This window comes from Simochromis diagramma, unplaced genomic scaffold, assembly GCF_900408965.1.
Source record: "Simochromis diagramma unplaced genomic scaffold, fSimDia1.1 OVJJ01000320.1, whole genome shotgun sequence".
In the NCBI taxonomy this organism is placed as follows: domain Eukaryota; kingdom Metazoa; phylum Chordata; class Actinopteri; order Cichliformes; family Cichlidae; genus Simochromis; species Simochromis diagramma.
This window is the reverse complement of record NW_024386773.1, coordinates 3,617,721-3,638,604: the sequence shown is the minus strand read 5'-3', so window position 1 is coordinate 3,638,604 and position 20,884 is coordinate 3,617,721. Positions and strand designations below refer to the sequence as shown.

The window sequence follows — 20,884 nt, the reverse complement described above, 5'->3', positions numbered from 1 at the left end:
TAAGGCAACATGCTGATCCAGGGTTTTTTTTTCGCTAGTTCCATCTCTAATTAAATACAACAGATTGTTCATTTTCTAAATGATGATTCTAATTAGAGTCTAAAAGGAATATGAATTTTAGTGATATGTAACTGAGAGATTGGTTATTAAGCCTAGTTTCAGAAAGCTAAGATAACTGTGTTTTTCTGCGCAAGGCTTCAAAATTGGGACTTCATAAAATCAGGTGACATGACAGTGGCACGTCCCTTTAATTTGACTAATGGCTGTTCTACAGTAATTATACTATTTTGTGCGCACACCTTCCACACCACCTCCATGAAACTTAAGCCGATGACGAACTAAATAAATGAAAACCTTAAACACCCTGGGAATGCTTTTCAGGTCAGGCCTTGGCATGCAGTTGACTTTCATGGTTGAATGTAGTTGTGCATGAGAAAGACGTAACTGAAACATGTAACACCGATTATGCAATAAAATTGCTTAATATTGTATGATGTCAGACTATCTAGTAATGTCTTTGGTTTACCTTTTCTCTCTTGAATCATCAAAAAGGTATCTGTGCTGAAACTGCGTATGGATTAAAAGTTGGGGTGGGTTCACTTTCCACTGCTTAGAGAGTTAGTCCAACCCTGAAAGAGCTCAGTGTACTGATTTTCATTTGGCATTCAGTAAGAATCCATTCTGGACTGTGAACCATACTTATTTTCCTGGGAATAAGAGATGGAAAAGTACATTTATGTTTCCCTGAAGCGTAGTAGTTTTCACATTCACTAATAACTGAAAAGATCTCTGGCTTTATCCCTCGAGTTCTGGAAGAGTATCCAGTGTAAAATACAATCAAATGCAAAGCTATCCACTGTGGCAAAGTCTTGTGACTAAGGGAGCATAAATATGCTTCAATTCCAGTAAGAATTGGTGTATCTGCTCTAGACCATGTTGATGTTTTTATTCACATCCTGTTGCCCAAGTTTTAGTCCCCATTATTGTGGCAATGATTTAGGACTCACACAGAAAAACAAAAGAAATAAATGCCAATAGCATTTAATTCATTATACAGGTTTTGCAATCTATGCTTTTCCACATCTTACATGTCAGGTTAGATCTGCCACTACCAGTGATGGGAATTACAGCGTTACAAGTAACGGCGTTACTTTTTTTCAGTAACGAGTAATCTAACTAATTACTATTCCTATCGTTACAACGGTATCGTTACAACGCCGTTACCGTTACTACCAAGAAAATGCGGTCGCGTTACTATTTTTCAACAAACAGACGGTTGAAGCTGTGTTCAGCTTACGCACCTTATATCAGTTGCACGGAAGTAGCTGACTACGTAAGTAATCTGGGCGCTACAGCTTTAAGCTGTGCGCGCTCCCGCGGATGGAAATCACTTTCTGCCAGACAATCACTTTCTAGCACAACACCCAGAGCTAAGGGGGCAAAACAATCGTTTGAGTGCTGCTGTTTGGCTGAGGAACAATAAAGTAGTCGTGGTAAGCCAATCACTTCAAGATGACAAAGCAACAAGGTGATATATACCAGTTTTTAAATTGTGTTGATAGGCCACGTAAAACCAGAGTCATGATAAACAATATATACGCGTTTTCCTCAATAGTTTCATCACGTTTACTGTCTAAGGACAGCGCTAGCAAGCACTCTCTGCTTATGACCAAACCCCCCTCCCCAGCCCTTTCGTGTTGGTGGAAAAATGCACCATGTTGACCAATCAAAAAATAATATGGCAACATGACATTTGGTTGTTTAGGAAGAGGGGGAAGTTTTAGGAGTGATGGCAAGAGAGAGAGTGAGAGAGAGCAGAAAGAGAGAGAGAGCGAGTTTTGAGATGTGAGAGATTTGTGACGTTTAGCATGTTTGGAGTGTGTAGTTAATGTGTTGTCTTGTGTAGTTAGTGTGTAGTGTTGTGGATAGTTTTGTGTTGTGTGTCAAAACAATGAGGCGACTGCTGTCTGCAGGTGTCAGGCTGTGATGTTCTCCTTTATAGTGGACAGAAATGATTTTTTTGGAGTGGCACAAATAATTTGTGTGGAATCTTACTGAATGCAGAACAGCCTGATTGTTCTGTAAATAGTTTGAAATGATTATTTAAAAAAGGGTAAAAGATAAATGTCTGCAAATAACTTTGTTTGCAAAACTTGTGCATATGATTTTAAAATTGGCAATTTATATTTGCATTTAAAGTTATGAAATATGATTCATTAAACATGTTTGTGGTTGTTACAGTATAAAATATAACCTTTTCTATACTCAAATTTTATGCTTTTTGTCTAATTTTAGATCAATTGTGTTAATACAGTATGTCAAAATGAAAACATAACTATAAATTCAGACACGTGAGATTGTGCTGAAAAGGATGATACCAAACAAGGCAAAGTAAATAGTTTTTAACAGTGAAATGTGGAGGGAAAATCAAAAGTAGTGAAAAATGGCCAATTTTACCCTGGACCCCAGAGGGTTAAAAAAATTTTTTTAAGTAACGCAATAGTTACTTTTCAAGTAATTAATTACTTTTAGAGTCTTGTAACTCAGTTACTAACTCAGTTACTTTTTTGAAGAAGTAACTAGTAACTATAATTAATTACTTTTTCAAAGTAACTTGCCCAACACTGGCCACTACACAGGAGACAGTGAGACAGTGGGACTTATAATGCCAGCATACTCACTGTCACTGTCAGAAGAAAGTTTAATTAAGCATTAGAAATTAAATAAATTGGCTGTTTTAAACCGAGGACAAACTAGGGAATTGCACCAAGGTCCACAATATGATAAATAAGGATTATTTTAAACTGTTCAGCTATGCTAGCAGAGCACAAGAATTCAAAAAATGAATTTGAAATAACAAGTCCCTTTGAAAGTGTAATTTCAATGCATTTCATTTGTTGTTTAGTAAAAATCAAACCTGACTTGTGCTTTATACTTGGGGAGTTTTATTATTATTATTCATAAGTATATTTTGGAAATCTTAAGTTAAGAACATTCCTTTCTGACTGCAAAGAAATGCAAAAGTCACATTCAAATTAAATTTTCTTTTGTTTTGTTTTGAGTGTAACTCTGTCAGATTGGGCAATTGTAAAGTCATAAAAACATGCCTTTTCATGACTGAGAGATAAGACAGACTATATGCAGCTTCTTTATCAAACTTTGTTTCACAAAGTACATCAGGAGGAAGGGCAAGCTAGCAATTACAGGAAAGGAAATAAATGGACAACAACAACAGAGGCAGTGTGAATGGCATAAGTTTTAGAGTTTCTGTCACGGTCAGGGGATCAGCAGGCCGCTGACTAGTAGCGTTCTCTCTCTCTCTTGCTCTCTCTCTCGCTCTCTCGCCAGGGTGGAACTCATGGCGGGTTCACGCCCTCAGCCCACGCCCCTCTGAATAGGAAACAACTGGGCCTCATCAGTGCAGCCAGCCTTTAAGCCAGGGAGTGGCTTCTACTCATCGCTGGATCGTTGTGTGTGACTCGCGTCAGTGCAGCCCAGCTCTGAGCAAGTTCTCTTTCGTTTCCCTGCGCAAAACCCCTAACGTGTGTTTCCTTCTGTACATAGATCCCCTGGACCCGAACCTGCATTCCCTGAGTGGATTCCTGTTTTTTTGTGAGTGTTTGGAGAGAGATTGGTCACGATAGGAGAGAGTCAGAAGAGGAGCAAGTGTCTTTTCCCTACCTGGATTTTCCCGGAGCCTTTTCCCTGTCACTGCTTTGTATATAGCACTACCCCTGCACTATTTGTATATACACCTGGTGGAACTGTAATAAATACCAACTGTGCCTCTGAGTCCAGCGTGTGAGTCCTCAAGCGTTTCACCTAATTGCCAACTGAATCCTCTGTGATCATAACAGTTAATCTCATGAAATTCAATTCAATTCAATTTATTTATATAGCGCCAAATCACAACAACAGTCGCCTCAAGGCACTTTATATTGTACAGTAGATCCTACAATAATAAATACAGAGAAAAACCCAACAATCATGTGACCCCCTATGTGCAAGCACTGTGGCGACAGTGGGAAGGAAAAACTCCCTTTTAACAGGAAGAAACCTTCGGCAGAACCAAATGGGCATGACCATCATGAAAGACTCAAAAAGACAAAAATCATTTCATTATGACACAGCATATAAGGTGAAAATGAACTATTGTGTATGATTTTTTTTCTTTGGAGATCCAAATCCAAAGTGACACCATACGTTGTTGAATTTGGGCTATAATCAGGCTGATGTCGTGTTGTCTGAACCTTAAGCAGGTAACTTGAGGGTAAAACTCTTAAGGAGGTGCACCAAACTGTCATGTTTAACTAAATGATACATTATTTTTTGCATGTAGATCACTGACTCTGTAACTCTTTCACCTTATTTAAGCTGCCTTGCTGAAAAAGCTACATCCTTGTGTACATGCCAGCACATTTCATATAAATTGCACAAGCAGTCCAACAACACAGGCCTGGGAACAGCATGACACTTTCATGGGTAGTTGAGTGTGGCGGGGCATGGTCTGCGGTGCCGGTGCAGAGGAGGCGGACGCACCTGAGCTGTGGATCTGGTCCTGGCTGACACCTCCGCCACCCTCACTGGCATTCCCCGAAGGCGTGGGAGTGGAGGAGGTCCAGACACAACACGAAACTAAGTTGCGAACCGTCCTACCATTGTGAATATTAGCTAGAAAAATACTCTGACGAGTAAAATTAAGTGCCACACGGGTCATTTTCCCCCGTTAAAGTATGCTTGTAGGTCACATTCACAAAGGTAGCATGGTTTGGCAATAAATTTTACATATCAGAGTATTTCTCTAGCTAATATTCACAAATACAGGACGGTTCGCCACTTAATTTTGTGTTGTGCGCATGCGCAGAAACAACAGGTAGGATGGTTTGATGGTTGGTGCCCGGCAGGGGCCTGCACCAGTGCTCGCTACCTGGAGGAGGGCGGTGGAGCAACCACCTGACAAAACACCCTACCTATCAAGCTGTCCCACTTGTTGTTACTGCGCATGCGCACAACTCAAAACGGCCATGTTTTCGGTGTTAATAGCACACACCTATTATTTGATCCTACTCCAATCTTGTGCATGCGAAAAACAGTTAGTATTATATGTTTTACTTCTTTATTACAGTTTTCCTTAAGCTGTTGTCAATTTGTTAACTTTTCAAGCTAGTATGCGTTTTGGTTTTTGTGCTGTTGAGACAACGCCGGTCTCTGTGATTCTTTTGGTCCTGGTAGAGATCACGCTGAGATGTTTCCATATTTTACACAATCCTTTTATTACCCATTATTCTTACAGATGCATTTGGAGATCAGCACACTGCATTCCTATGCAGTCCTATGCTAAAGGCTGTTCTAAAGAACTCCACACAACAGTTACAGTTATAACCTCTGGTCCCCCCCCCCCCACCCCCTACAGTAAACACCCCCACAATGGAAATACACTAGTACAGTGGCCAAGGGTGCTGACACCCTGACTCCCATCTCCTTTTAAGGTAGTGTCCGTTTGCCCTTTGTCTGCCCCTCACCCTCAGTAACTCTTGCTTCCTGCCCTGAGGGTGGGGGTTGATTGTCCTCCTGCCCTGCACCCCAGTTCTTTGTTCCCATTCCAGGCCCATTTTCTATTTTGTATTCTTACACCCATTAACCGCAATATTATAATGTTGCAAGCAATCACAAACTATATTCTCTTTAACTCTGATGTATATTAAGAAATCTATTCTCACCAGTGCAAAAATACTCCAATTTGGAGTCTCAGTTGAAGTCATATTTGAAGTCTTGATTTAGTACTTCTAAACTTCTGTAAACTGGCGTACAGTGTAAACCTTGTCAATTAATGTTAGTCCTCCTGCCTAAATAAATACCTACCTATAGATATGTACAATGGAGGCATAAACCACGTAAGGTATTCTGATAAGATAGCACAGATTGGTAGACATGACTATAAATTTACGCTACGGTAGGATGTTTTGACAAAGTAGGACGTTTTCCGCCTGAGCTGGAGGTCGGGGTGCTGGAGGGACTGGCCGTGTGCTGTAGGTAACATGGTTTGGCACTTAATTTTACCCGTAAGAGTGTGTTTCTAGCTCTTATTAACAAAGGTAGGATGATTTGCCACTGAATTTTAGCTGTTAAAATATGCTTGTAGGTCACATTCACAAAGGTAGGACGGTTTTGCACTTTATTTCGTGTTGTGCGCATGCATAGAAACAACAGGTAGGATGGTTTGGCAGGTGGGATGGATTCCCAGTACACCTGCCACCCGTTGAGCTGCCTATGAGCCCCGGCTCACGGCCATAATTGCTGCACTCCTGCCAATTGCCACACTGGTGGCCCACAGACCAGCTCCAGAACCGCTGCTTCACATGCGGGCGGAACCTGGACCCACCTCATCACTAGCGCCACTGTATACGTGGGTGGTCACCTAAACAGACACCTGTCGCTAGGCCAGGGGCTGGCCACAGTCGGGTGATGGGGGTATGTGGCGGGCCGTGGTCTGTGGTTGGCACTGCAGACGGACACACCTGAGCGGCATCTGCAATCATGCCCTGCTTAAAGTCTGAACTTGGTTCTGCTGTAATTGTTGTTGTTGATAATGTGTTTGGCTGCGAGCTGCAAAGATGTAGCCAATTGTAAAACGGCAACCGTAAAAATAAAGTGTGTGTGAAAAGCATTGCCATGTGGTCAAGTCTGCTGTGGTTCTGTTACATCGAGTTACAACCTGAATAAGTTGACACTCATCTTAAATGTACCAATATGCACAAACATCTGGAGATTTTATAAAAGACAACATATATATTATAAAAGACCTTTTAAAACATCTGTATTAGATAAAGAAGCATAAAAATGCTGTCTCTAACTGTTACAAATTTAGTGCTGTTTAGTTCTTTTTATTTCTTGACCTCCTAGTCTACATCTACCCAGGGCAGATTTACTGATGTCAGCCAAGTCATCGAGTTGGGACACGTTCTGAGGTGTGTTGAAGTCACTGTTGGATTTGACAGCTGACGTAAATTTCTTCATCATCTAAATGTCTTCATCACCCCCTTGCACGCACCATTTACCTGTCCCTCCTTCTCTCACAGGGCATGTGTTTTGTGTAAAGTTGGAGTTTGACTCCCTGACTGACTCCCTTTTATCAGCCAGCTTCAATTGCACTTTTTGGCACTTTGGTATTCATATAATTTTTCTAAAAAATGAAATAGAACAAAATTGACAATAATCTCTGATGGTCTGTTTGAAATAAAGGCCTGCTTGTAAAAAGTGAAGCCAGTATAAAATTCACAGTGTATGTGTGTGTATACCTGTTCAATTTCAAAACTCAAACCTCTGATTAAAAAAAAACACCATTACTGCTGCCTTATTATCTGCAGAACATCAATACACTTGTATTAAAACCTTGTAAAACTTGGTCATTAGTTATTGTTAAGCTCTGACCCTCTTGGACAGTGTGTCCTGTTCTTGTCCTGTCTTTCTTCCCTCACCCCCAAACCGTCATGGCAGATGGCTGCCCCTCCCTGAGCCTGGTTGTGCCAGAGATTTCTTTTTATTAGAAGGGAGACTGTTGAGGTTTTATCTGGTTTATATCTATCTTTGTAGGGTCTTTACCTTAGAATATCATGTGCCTTGAGGAAACTGTTGCTGCGATTTGTCATTTTATGAATAAAGTTGAATCAAATTTTATTTTGTGTTTTTAGCTAAATGACGAAATTTTTTTGGCCACTTAATTATGATGTCAAAATCTATGGGTAAAATATACCTTTATTTGTTTTCATGTTTAATTTCAGCTTAATTTCTGTCTTAATTTCTGTTCATTTTGTGCTTTCAATCTACTTTAAAGGAAATAAAAAAAAATCATATCTTCAAAAAAGACAGGAAAGACTTCACCAATAATGGGAATATCTTTTTTTTTTTTTTTTTTTTTTTACATTTCTGCCATCTTGTGGCCACAGTCGAGAGCTCTTTTTTTTTTTTTTTTTTTTTTTTTTTTTTTGCCTGTCCCGTTTGGCTCTTTTGCCATCAGAATTATTGTCTAAAGGCAAAGAAAGATGCCCAACGGATTTACTTTACCAAATTGACCATCCCAGCCTTGCCGTAATGGTCCATTTGATTCACCTTTTATTGTTTATTTTTATTTTCACTTGCTGAATACGGGACAGAAAAAGAAAAAAAAAGAAAAAAAAATGCATCTATCGATCACCTGGATCACCTGTTGAGAAAGAAAAAAGGAAACAAGCAGAAGAGAACAAGAGTAATAGAATAAACAACATCACAATGATATATGGGAATATGACAGTAAATACTAAATATTAAACATTATTGTGCAGCACATAAGATCAACAGAACACAGTGTGCTTTGAGGTAGGAGCCAAAAAGGGTGTAGTTTGTGGGTGTGATCACCCGTGTGTACACCTGTGAGCGTGGACGCGCTTGTTTTTTTTAAAAGGTTCCTTCATGTAATGATCTGCTAGAGGGTGTGGGGGGGCCACAGCCCCGTCCACCAGGGCATGAAGCAGGTATGGAGGAGATCAAAACTCCAGACATCCAGAGGCCCCCAGAACACAAGAGACCAAGGAAGACTAACAGAGGGGCAGCCGCGCCACTGTCCCAGAAAGAGCTGAGGAGAGTCCCCAGCAAATTCAAAAGTGTTAAATGTTTTGGTGTTAATAGTCTTCTTGCAAAAGTAGAGTTAATTTTACTCTAAGCAGAGTCACATTCTTTTAATGTAACTCTGAGGTGTAAAATGATAGTAGTTAAAATCGAGTGTTAAAAATGAGTGTTTCTATGTCAAATCTGGAGGTGTTACAATGGAAACATTAACTCTTGACCTCTTAACTCTGAACTCCTAGAGGGGCTATGACACCAATAGAGTAAATTCACAGACTCCGCCCCCAGCACGGCTCCAATCGAAGCTGAAGTGAAGCCGTTTCAGAACATTTTGCTCTACATATTTGAGTTGTTTGCCATGCTTGGTAAGTCATTTTTTCAAAGATTGTTTCAATTATTATTATGAGCTTTTACTTCTGTGGCTCTTTGGAGTTGAGACAAAGCTGTGTGAAAGGCATTAGCCATGTTGCTCGGTGATAGCATAATATTCTGTTTTAGCTAGCTGAAAGCTATTGTTTGCGGGCAAATACCACAGCCTTGAAAAAAAGCTTGCAGGTGAATTTTCAGTCAAACTTTTGGTCAAATACACCTAAAACAATGTCTAGAATGTGAAATGTTGGTATAATGGTGCTACTTGAAGCCTGAAAACGATCGCCCATAAAAAAAAACGAGCAAACAGCAGTAGCAGGCGTCCTGACTGGATTCGACGTTAGCATAGATCCCTCCAGAGTTTTGTGCACACGGTTTAGGTAAAAATTAAAAAGGTTGAGGTTTTACATTTAGTTCAGTATTACCTGTTGCCTGTGTCCTTGTCTTTTGGGAAAATACTTTACACAAGTAATGGCTCAAAGAGGATTCCTTTTTTTTTTTTTTACTGTGCTGCAATTGTTTACTGGATTATTTGTGCCATTAATTAGTGTCAACTAATTTTTATTCAATCTCCGCACAGGATATGCTTGTGAAGATAGAATATGGGGGAGAGCAGAAGTGCATTGAAGTTCCACAAAGGGATGAATGAAGGACATGCATATTGTATTGAAGAAATAAGTGATGAGAATGCTGTTATTTGCATTTACCATGTCAGACCTTTTGATAAACAAAATTCTAATGAAAGTGAGAACATGTATACTGTTGCATCTTTCAGAAAATGTTTTGAAATTGTGGTGCACAGTTCAGAATAAATGTTTTTCAAAAACCATTGCGTCTTTTTAGTAAATGTTTATTTCCAAAATAAATTTCTATAAGTTCAGAACAGTAAAATTCCCGCTTTTTAGAATGAATTAGAAGATAACTCTTACATAGTTAAACTAAAATACTCTTTGAGAGTTAATATATAAACTCTTAACACCAAGTATTAAATTATCAACTCCAGACAGATTTGGTGTTTAACACTAAATCAGAGTTAACGTACCAACTCTCCAAAAAGAGTTAAATTAACACTCTCTGGTGTGGACCCATATAGACACTTTAATAGTGTTGAAATCAAATCCGACAGTGTTAATTTGGACATGCTGGATGAGGGCTCACTCAGCAGCCGCGGAGCAGAAGCCAGGGGGAGTCGAGTACACAGTCGAGAGCTCTAATTGTTTTTTTGCTGCAGCTATCTCTGTTTTACAGGCATGTCAGTCTCCGATAACCAAAGATGGAAATGGGCAAGCAGAGACGCCAGCAGCTTTTTCTGGTAGTATTTATAAGCACATTGTGAATAAAGCTCTAACCTTTGACTGTGATCTCCACCCATTTTTATGACATCCTCCACAATGTGGTGCATCTCACGTGTCGGCACAGAGGCAGGCCTGAGACACGGAGAGAACAGAAGGTGAAAAACGCCGCAACCTGAAGTTATAATGCTGGAAAAAAATAAGGTTTATTTCAAATCAATTCACAAATGGAGACACAATCAATTTTGACTGCATCAAGTAAAAATGATTGTTTCTGCACATATGTTTTTATTTATTTATTAGTTTTAAACTATCAAATTAAATCACAATTTTATCCTGTGAAATTAGACAAGATGACCCCACAGACACAGAAACGTCATTCTGGTCACTCCCAGTGAAAACCTTAACATTTTCAGCTCTGCCACCTCCACCTCGGCCTCCTGTCTTTTTGTTTGGGCCACTGTCTTGAAACCATACATCATAGCAACCTTCATTTTCCCTATTGATGATATCCTTCTGTCACAAAACACACCTCACACTTGTTTCCACCCACTCCATTTTATAATGGGCTTTTAAATTGTTGTTGTTGTTTTTTTTAATTAAAGCCCTGTTAATTGTTATCTGGTGGAAGGTCAGACAATTAGCCAACCACTACTTTAGACATTATGAAATGTCAGAATTTCTTAAAAATAATTAGATAAAGAACATACTTTGGATTTTTCCCAGTAAATAGTGGCATTGTAAGCTTATTCCTTCTGTATGTTTTTCAACTTTTTTTGTATTAAAACTTTGTCCATTTTGACTTTTCATATTCCAGCTGTACATTCTTTTAAAAGCAAATCTTTGCATTTCCTGAACAAATATATTGTCAGTTGTTTTTCTTCACAAATCTGACTCTGAAACACACTGTATGGTCTGAGTAACACCGCGGTCTAATGTCTCCTTTAGGCCACTGAGGGATGATGACAACACCAGTGCAGAATTTGTATCTGATGTCCCGGTAACAGCTTACAATGTGCAGTGGTGTCAGCTTTTATTTCAGTGTATGTGGTAGTAGTGATGACATATAATACAAAATGTGACATTTATATAAAACATCAGTGCTGTACTTTCTGTACAAGTTCGTGGTGCAGATATGTGACTAACAATGGTGTAACTATGCAAACAATTTAAGTAATGGTGGTAACAATAACCAAATGATAATAAATAAAATGCTCTTTACTTATGACTGAACAAAAGTAAATGTAGAGTGATGCAAACAGACACGTTATACTGTATCATAATTCTTTTTATGACACACCTGTTCTCTTGTGTCCCAAACAACAAATAATAATAATGGATTTATATAGCGCTTTTTAAGGCACCCAAAGCGATTTACAATGCCATTATTCATTCACTCTCACATTCACACACTGGTGGAGGCAAGCTACGGTTGTAGCCACAGCTGCCCTGGGGCAGACTGACAGAAGCGAGGCTGCCATATTGCGCCATCGGCCCCTCTGGCCAACGCCAGTAGGTGGTAGGGTAAAGTGTCTTGCCCAAGGACACAACGACCAGGACAGAGAGCCCGGGGATTGAACCGGTGACCTTCCGGTTACAGATACGCTTCCCAACCCCCTGAACCACGGTCGCCCTATATAATAATAAGAAACATTATTAGCACAAGGAGACTGTAAATTGAATGATACTGAGCATGAATGATTACAAACAAACAGCAAAGAAAAAAATGAGTTGTGTTGGTGTGATGGACTTCTTGTTACGAATCTGGGTCGTTTGACCCAGCAGTTTGAGTTTTAGTTTATTTTTGATGTTTATGGTTTGTGTTTAAGTTCATTAGGTTATCTAAGTTCATTTGTTTATTAGATTCCTCTTGTGTCTTCTACCCCTGTCAAGTTTGTATTGTCATGTCTGCGTCTCACGTTTCCTCTTTTATTTTGAAGGTCCATGTCCTACGTCAGGAAGCTTTGCTTCCTTTGTCTCGTTAGTGTCAGCTGTTTCCCCATGTGTTTCCACTTCCCCTAATCACCCTTGTGTGTATTTAGTCTGTGTGTTTCTGTTTGTCCTTTGTCAGGTTGTCTGTTGTTCACGTCATGTTTCATGTCCAGGTTGTTCTTGTTTGTTTAGTTCTCCCAGTTTAGGTTAATGTTAGTTTTGCTTCAGTTAGCCTTGCCCTTTGTTTGTACCTTTCTTACCAGCCTCATTAAACGGCTCGCTTTTTGTTAATACCCAAGTTTTGGTTCCACGTTCCTTTTGTGTCTGCATTTTGGGTCCTCTTTACAAATTCCTACAGTCTGCCTCCACCAGACTGTGACACTTCTAAAGTACACAAAAAATGACCCAAACATCCACAAGGTTTTACATTTTTGACAGTTTATTTGGCAAAATTATGCAATCACTTACTGACCCTTTACCAAATGATTTTCAATATACACTTACAGACATAACTAAATAGATGGCCCTAGCACACCTATCAATCAAAAGAACCATATCCCAATGTTTAAGCCTCAGCGGTAGCCAAATACACTAGGGGGGGAAAAAAGAAATCATAACAACTGTACAAGTTGTTATGAGGAAATCTGTACAGTCTATTTGATTTTTAAAATTGTTTTCTACCATACTGTCTAGTTGGGCATTTTAACACAGAAGTCTGTTAAGATGGACTCACTTTTGGAGCCAGTCTCAAAAAGGATCTTCTGAAGCTCAAAGTAAGGAAAAACACAAAGAATATGATGAATATAACTACATGATCTTGTATCCCTTGAAGGTTGTTTATTTTTAATGCTGGTAAAGTTTTTTTTAATATAAAGAATTGTGTAAAAATAAAATGTCTGCATCAAGCTTTTTTTTTTTTTAATTTACTGACTAAAATTACACAGTTTCTACCCTGTGATTCTGAGGAATTATGGTTGGACATTGACAGTACAGGTGCACTTGAGGTCTCTGAAGGAGGAGCAGTCAAAGTCAGCCAGGACGGTCTTCTTGCCAGTCTTCTTGGGAAGTAAGAAAAACGTAACACGAAACCTGTGGCTTGGTTTCAGATCTGGAAGTCTGTGGGAAACATAAGAGTAATACAGAACATGGTTAATGTTTAATTTGTGAGACCGGATTGGTAAAAGCTTGTGTTCCTAGAACTGCGACGACAGGAGGAAGCTGCAAGATGGGCCAAGGAGGTGAGCAGAAGTTTCTCCACTGGAATTTTGCTGTCCTGATTTCAATGGCACATCCACTGTTTTACTCCTTAAACAGCTGGAAATGTGTGGCCAAACCCTATGACACACCATTACGAAAATCTCAGGGACTGCTGCGCACTCTAGTCAGTGGCTAGATAAAGGGGAAAGACCCCAGCTGAGCCCCGAGACGTTAGGGACCCACACCCAGGTGTGATCAGCTTCTAGTGAGCCTATGTCATTTGAGGTGGTGTGAAGACGGAAATAATGCCATTGCTACATGGAGGAAAAACTGGTGCACACAACACTTGTTGTGTAAAACTGTACACAAGCATTTAGAATCCAGATAAGTTTAAATTATGCACACACACTTACATGCAATTTTGCTCTCCGTCCACGAGACCACTTCCAGAAATAGTCAGAGTGCAATCTGTCAGTGTCTTGTTGACTGGGTTCATGAAAACCACTTCAGCAGTTGTGCTTTGGTTCACGCTTGCCAGACTGGGAGTCTAAAAGACAAAGATTTTACAGTTCAAAAACTTTTGCATATGCAATATTTTTCTCAACCAAAAATTAGAAACCACAACACGTATGTCACTTTCAGTTTATGCAACTTCTGCTATAAATATGACAGCCCACATCATACAACACCACAGATACAGGAGGTGCATGTTTTATACACAGTCATGCACAAAGAAAAACACTCACTCTCTATGACCATCGCGCATGATATCAAAGGTTTGGGCACACTCAAGTGTTCCATCCCGAAGGACATATATGAAATTTGGTATACATTAAAGACTGCCAACTGTAATAATGTGACCTAACTCCTCATGTAGCAATCAGTTTCAGTTTAACTGTACCAGCTCCATGACCAATTACTTTTAAATACAAGACATGTCAACTGGCAGCGATGGTGCTTTTTGTTTTTTGTTTTGTGCTAATTTAGCAAGCCTTTAGCTTTCTAACATACCAAAAGATGGTGATTCTGTCAAAATAATTCCTGCTTCTTATAATGGCACTGATAGTAAACAACATGCTGATTGTAATTATTACATTTAGTTATTATTTGCTCAATGTACTGCTATGCCCACAAAAAGAAAGAGGCTGGAGAGAGGCTCTAGCTTCTCTCTCTAGGCGGGGAGCTGCCGTTAACAGGTATGCTGGTAGGATTGGGCCTGTAAGGTCAGGCTCCCAATTTTTTCTTATCATTGAAGACAGGGCAGAGAGCCAGAATTTTATATTTCATTTCACATAATGATATTTATCATTAAAACGAGTACAGCAGGAGATAACAACAGCTGTGAGCTAATGTGTCAGTTGTTCTTCGAACAAAGCTACAGAATGATTACGGAGTGAGAGAGATGGTAGTTTTTTACTCACTGTGATGGAGATTGGAGGATCCAACAGAATGACATCATTCACTGCTAGGTAGACATTTTTCGGCTCCAGCTTATCTGTGACCATAGCTGAAATCTTCATGCTGTCAGAGTCCACCATGTGCTTATGGTACACCAGGAAGGGGACCAAGATAGGGATGGACAGATCTGGAGCAGACAGAGGGAGAGAATTATAGTTGTTGCAGGTCATATGACCTGACCTCTCAATCTGTCTTTGAGGTATCTCTAATCTAAGAATAAACCCCACCCCACAAAAAACACTGAACAAAGTTCAGATAAAGTCCTAGCCAATTGACTCACCTTTCCCAGGCAGCAGTGTCTCTTCCTTTACCTCACTCTGGATGTTTTCAACCGGTGAGCCATTGTATCTCATGGCCTGGACGCTGATATTGATGGACACAGGCCTGGCAGTGCGGCTTTCACTGTTCAGCACCAGCTTCAGACTCACGTCCTGACCGTCCTTTGGCTTGGATACCTGCAGCACCACAAATAGAGGAATAAGGTACAATTCCCTGTGCACCAGGTTTATTATGCATTATTCCATTATAAGAGATAACACATTTCACATTGACAGTGCTTTTTTCAGTCCTTTTTATGGTTTTATGGGGTCTGGTGGATTGGATGAGCTTTTATTCATTAACTGTTTTGGTTAACTTATTAAAATTAATTTAAAAAGGCAACAGAGGTAACTTTTTGTTACATTTGTAATAATAATATTTCAGAAAATCCACACACCAAGATAATAGGAAGTACTAAAATATATTTAAGATTCACTTAAATAGAAAAATAAAGAGATACAACAGGAACTCTGTGAGGTACCTCTTTAAATTGGATGTATATTTTTGGCTGTGGAACGATGCCCCCAGGAGATGTTCCGTTGGTACTGTTTGTGGCCCCTTCATTGCCCATTGTCTCCTTATTTCTGGAGAGGGCATATTTAAATACGGTTCTCTCCTTCTCAGTGCCTGTGGGGATTGAAAATGTTGTTGAGTTCAAGAGTCACAAATTAATTTTATCAAATAATATCAAATGTTCAGACCATAATGAAATGTGTTTTTGAACCTTCTCATTATTGATGAAGTTTATTACATCTTCATCTGCAATATATTTTGCAAATTCCTATTACTCCATTAGGTTTATATACTTGAATTTTGAAATTCCCAATAACACAAAATGTGACATAAATTATGAAATAATTCACAGAAATAACTTTAATCTGACAAAAGTAATAATAAATAAAAATTCTATAAATATTAACCAATGAAAGTCAGACATTGCTTTTTAACCATGCTTCAACTGAATTATTTAAAAAATAAATGCATGAAACAGGCCTGGACAAAAATGATGGTACCCCTAGAAAAGAATGAAAATAATGTGACCAAAGGGACATGTATGTTAATCCAAAGTGTGTTCACTAATCAGCATCACAGGTATCTACAATCTTGTAATCAGTCAGTGGGCCTATATATAGGACTCCAGGTAGTCACTGTGTTGTTTGGTGACATGGTGTGTACCACACTCAACATGGACCAGAGGAAGCAAAGGAAAGAGTTGTCTCAGGAGATTAGAAAGAAAATAATGTTAAAGGTAAAGGCTATAAGACCATCTCCAAGCAGCTAGATATTCCTAGTGATGGGCAGATGAAGCTTCATGAAGCACTGAAGGTTTTCATCCAATTGGTTCACCCCAGTGCAAAGCTTCTTGAAGCTTCATTTGCTTTAGTAGGACACCTACTGGACGTAAAAATATTAGTTGGCATGAATTTGAAGAGTGTGGCCTTTTGCACAAAGCCTGTAAATGTCAACAACAAAAGGAGTGTGTAAAACATGTATATTGTAGTGATGGCAGTATACTGTGTATATTTATACTGGCAGTATGGAAAATGATCATTTACTGTGAGGTGAGGTGTGGTTGGGGTGTGGACAGTAGTTGTGCTTTTGTAACATTGAGGTATGGACAGCTACAGACTGAGGCCTCAGTCCTGCCTGTTCACATTTTATTCTGTAAAAACTAAATTTCCACTGCTTTTATGACCTTTTAGTGGGGAGAACATAGCTAGGATTTAATGATTTAACAAATCTTTTAAATCCTTTGTCCTCCACAATGCTAAATGGCTGGGAGTCCTCAATCACCATGCTAACCAGGTCTTCATCTATTTGAGATTGTTCTCCTGAGGAAAGACAATAAAGACAAAGCACAAATATAAATATCACACATGTAACTTATTACAGTTGTATAATATTGTTATATCATTTAGTAACATTACTGCATGTTATATTATCATGGCATTTGATGGCTCACCTGGTCTTGCTACACAATCGGTGTTCCCCTTATTCTCATGCAAAGCTCTGTAGTGCCTAAGCATGGATGAGGTGTTGTTGTTATATCCCAGCTCCCTGGCACATAGCAAACACTTCACATTGTACAAAAGTAAAGACAGCTTAACATAAATTGTATTGCACCATCAGTATTATGAAAATACATCTTCTGTAGAAATTTACATACCTTGTTGGGAGGATCAAAATGTTCCCACACAAGGGAGGACATCCTCCTCTTCTTAGCTGGCTCCATTCTCTCCTGACTTTCTCTCCTCACTCTCATAAACCTCCAAACTCTCTCCAAACTGTCTCCAAACTCTCACTAACCGCAACTCTCCATCAAACACCCACATTTTGAATGGAGTCTGAGGGGTTTATATCGCTGTCATAGCTCGCGGCAAAGTTCGAACTGCTTCATGAACCAGTCACGTGGTACAGCCGGGCAGCGAGGCTTCGGACGTCATCATTTTCAGCTCCTCCCATAAATGAAGCAAGCTTCGATACGCGCATCGCGGAAACGCTCCCTCAATTACTCGACACAAGCTTCAAAGCCTCGATACAGAACGTCACATCACTAGATATTCCTGTGACTACAGTTGCACATGCCATTCAGAAATTTAAGATCCATGGGACTGTAGCCAACCTCCCTGGATGTGGCCACAGGAGGAAAATTGATGACAAATCAAAGAGATGGATAATCCGCATGGTAACAAAAGCCCAGAAAGACTTCTAAAGAGATCCAAGCTAAGATTCATTCTCAAAGAACATCAGTGTCAGATCGCACCATCTGTTGTTGTTTGAGCCGAAGTAGGCTACATGGGAGACGACCAAGGAGGACACCATGGTTGAAAACAAATCATAAAAAAGCCAGACTGGAATATGCCAAACTACATGTTGACAGGCCACAAAGCTTCTAGGAGAATGTCCTGTGGACAGAGGAGACAAAAATTGAACTTTTTGCCAAGGCACATCAGCTCTATGTTCACAGACGGAAAAAGGAAGCATATCAAGAAAAGAACACTGTCCCAACTTTGAAACATGGGGGAGGCTTGGTTATGTTCTGGGACCGCTTTGCTGCATCTGGCACAGGGTGTCTCGAATCTGTGCAGGGTACAATGAAATCTCAAGACTATCAATGTCACGGTCGTACGGTCCTCTCCGGGCGATCTGGATTTTTGTGTGTATTTTCTCTCGGTCTCTCCTCTCCCAGCCGCGGGCTTTTGTTTACGGAAGTTTGCGCTTCCGGGGAGGGCGTGGCTCAGACAGCCTTCCACCCGGAAGCTCCGCCGCTCGGCTGTGGCCTCACCAGCACTCGATTGCTCTGCCAGCTGCTTCTAATCAGCCTCCATCTTAGAGCTGCGGTATATAAGGATGATGCGCGGCAACAGTCGACGTTGGATTATTATTCCAAGCTGGTAGCACTCGTTACTTAAGGGAAGTTGATAGTCGGTTAAAGAGCTCTGCTAATTCTGTGTTTTGCTTTGCCTTCACCTAGGAGTTTGGCTCGGAGAGGAGGACCAGGAAACACAACTCACGCTCGGGGTTGCACAGACGAAGGAGCACTTGGGGATTTAACTGAAACACCTTTTTGGATAGCACCTTTAATTGTTTGTGACACCTCTTGGACACTGTAAATAAACGCACCTTTCACCCTGCTAACCTGAGCTCTGCATTTTGGGTCCTCTTTTTCCCCTGCAACCTTGACAATCAAGGGATTCTAGAGAGAAATGTGCTGGCCAGTGTCAGAAAGCTCGCAGGTCATTGGTCTTACAACAGGACAATGACCAAAAACACTCAAGAATGGCTAAGGGGAAAGCTTTGGACTATTTTAAAGTGGCCTTCTATGAGCCCTGACCTCAATCCTATTGAGCACCTTTGAAAGGAGCTGAAACATGCAGTCTGGAAAAGGCGCCCTTCAAACCGGAAACAACTGGAGCAGTTTGGTCATGAGGAGTGGGCCAAAATACCTGCTGAGAGGTGCAGAAGTCTCATTGACAGTTACAGGAATCGTTTGATTGCAGTGATTGCCTCAAAAGGTTGTGCAACAAAATATTAAGCTGTGGGTACTATCATTTTTGTGTCCAGGCCTGTTTCATGCATTTTTTTTTTTTAAATAATTCAGTTGAAGCATACTTGAAAAGCAATGTCTGACTTTCATTGGTTAAGATATATAGAATTTTTATTTATTACTTCTTTTGTCAGATTAAAGTTCTTTCTGTGACCATTGTGAGTTTTTCTTTCATTGACTGAAGGGTACCAACAATTTTGTCCACGTGTGTATAGTTTCATAATATCAGGATGGCAATGGACGAAATGGTCAGCTCAAATCTTTGAGTTTGTCAGCTGAACTCACCTTCCTTGTACTTGTACTTGTCTGTGATGTCCAGCCTCGTGTTGGAGCCAACAGCCTTGGTGGAGATATTCTGTCCGATTGACTTGGTGTCAGAGAGCATTTTCGTCATTGTGCCATCAGCTTTACACTGAACACAAAGAAACAATTTAGAACACAAAACTAGACATAAAACATTTCTGCCAAAGACTTCCTTCTAAATGTGATATTCATGTATTCATAGAGTCGAGCTATGTATACTAACCAGCCAGTCAATGCAGTCAGCATTGACCTCAGCAAAGACAAATGGGACATCATATTTGAGATCAGTTTCTCCATCCAAGATGGCTTTGACTGGGGCTGGACCGCAGCAGTATACACCTGCATATGTAGAGCAGCTCATTCAGACAAAAATCAATGTTCAAACGCAATACTTAGAAATTAATCTTATATTTACTATCAATAAATTGAAGTAATAAAACAAAGGAAGAAACAGTTTAGACAAGAAATTTCATACCGTCACTCTTTTCCTGTGGTGTTGGATCCACAACTTGCCACCCGTCATATTTTCCATCCTTTGCCAGGTCAGTTCGGGTCATCCAGCACTCTAACCAGACGTGGAAGTTCCTTAAACAGATACAGGACAAAACATTTTGATGTTGGAGTGAGTGGAAACTCAACACTGGATTTAGAAAGTCCAGAACAGTCAACAGAGCTGGACTACGTGACAGCATAAGGAAATTAAAGTGGTTGATCAAAAACTGGGGGGTTGATGATTTTGACAAATTAATTTAAACATGGACAATTACAAAGAAAGAATAATATACCATCTTCAGCTGCACCAAAGAGTAAAACAGTTAAATGTGAATTATAAAATATTAGGGCTCTCTCTTATAAGTCCTTTTTATTAAATGATTTAATAACTGACAACATATTAATTTGTTCTGCCTTACTGAAACCTGGTTACAACAGGTTATATCATGTTAGCTTAAATGAGTCCACACCCCCTCCATCCCACTGTCAGAATACTTGAAACACAGGATGAGGAGGTAGAGTGACAACAATCTTCTACTTCAATCTATTAATCAAATTAATCATAGACTTAGATGGAGTTTTAATTCATTTTGAAAGCCTAACTCTTGGCCTAGTCCACCATAACGGAAAAAATCAAAAGCCAGTTTTATGTTACTATCTATCTTCCTCCCAGCATCCTCCAGATATCATGGGAGGCCCCTGCAATAGCCTAGACCTACTGCAGCGTAACTAAGAGAGGATTCAGGGCCACCTGATCCTTCCCTAACTACATGCTTAATAAAAAAAGAAATGGTTTAAGTCTAATCTTAAAAGTAGGGATGGTGTCTGCCTCCCAGTTCCAAACTAGGAACTGGTTTCACAGAACAGGGGCCTG

The 20,884-nt window shown here is 39.9% G+C and overlaps 1 protein-coding gene across 2 annotated transcripts in view; it reads right to left on the bottom strand.

The window, feature by feature from the left end:
* Positions 1–12,611: 12,611 nt before the first annotated feature.
* Positions 12,612–20,884, bottom strand: part of LOC120716398 (protein-glutamine gamma-glutamyltransferase E-like) — a 53,149-nt gene continuing 44,876 nt past the window's right edge. For both annotated transcript variants that reach the window (XM_040003934.1, XM_040003940.1), the window contains 8 exons: positions 19,994–20,103; positions 19,742–19,857; positions 19,501–19,627; positions 15,649–15,794; positions 15,130–15,304; positions 14,813–14,976; positions 13,805–13,938; positions 12,612–13,310 (listed from right to left, as the gene is read on the bottom strand). In XM_040003934.1, the coding sequence (XP_039859868.1) occupies positions 13,163–13,310; positions 13,805–13,938; positions 14,813–14,976; positions 15,130–15,304; positions 15,649–15,794; positions 19,501–19,627; positions 19,742–19,857; positions 19,994–20,103 (1,120 nt within the window). In that variant the 3' untranslated portion in view covers positions 12,612–13,162. The remainder of the gene's footprint in view (positions 13,311–13,804; positions 13,939–14,812; positions 14,977–15,129; positions 15,305–15,648; positions 15,795–19,500; positions 19,628–19,741; positions 19,858–19,993; positions 20,104–20,884) is intronic.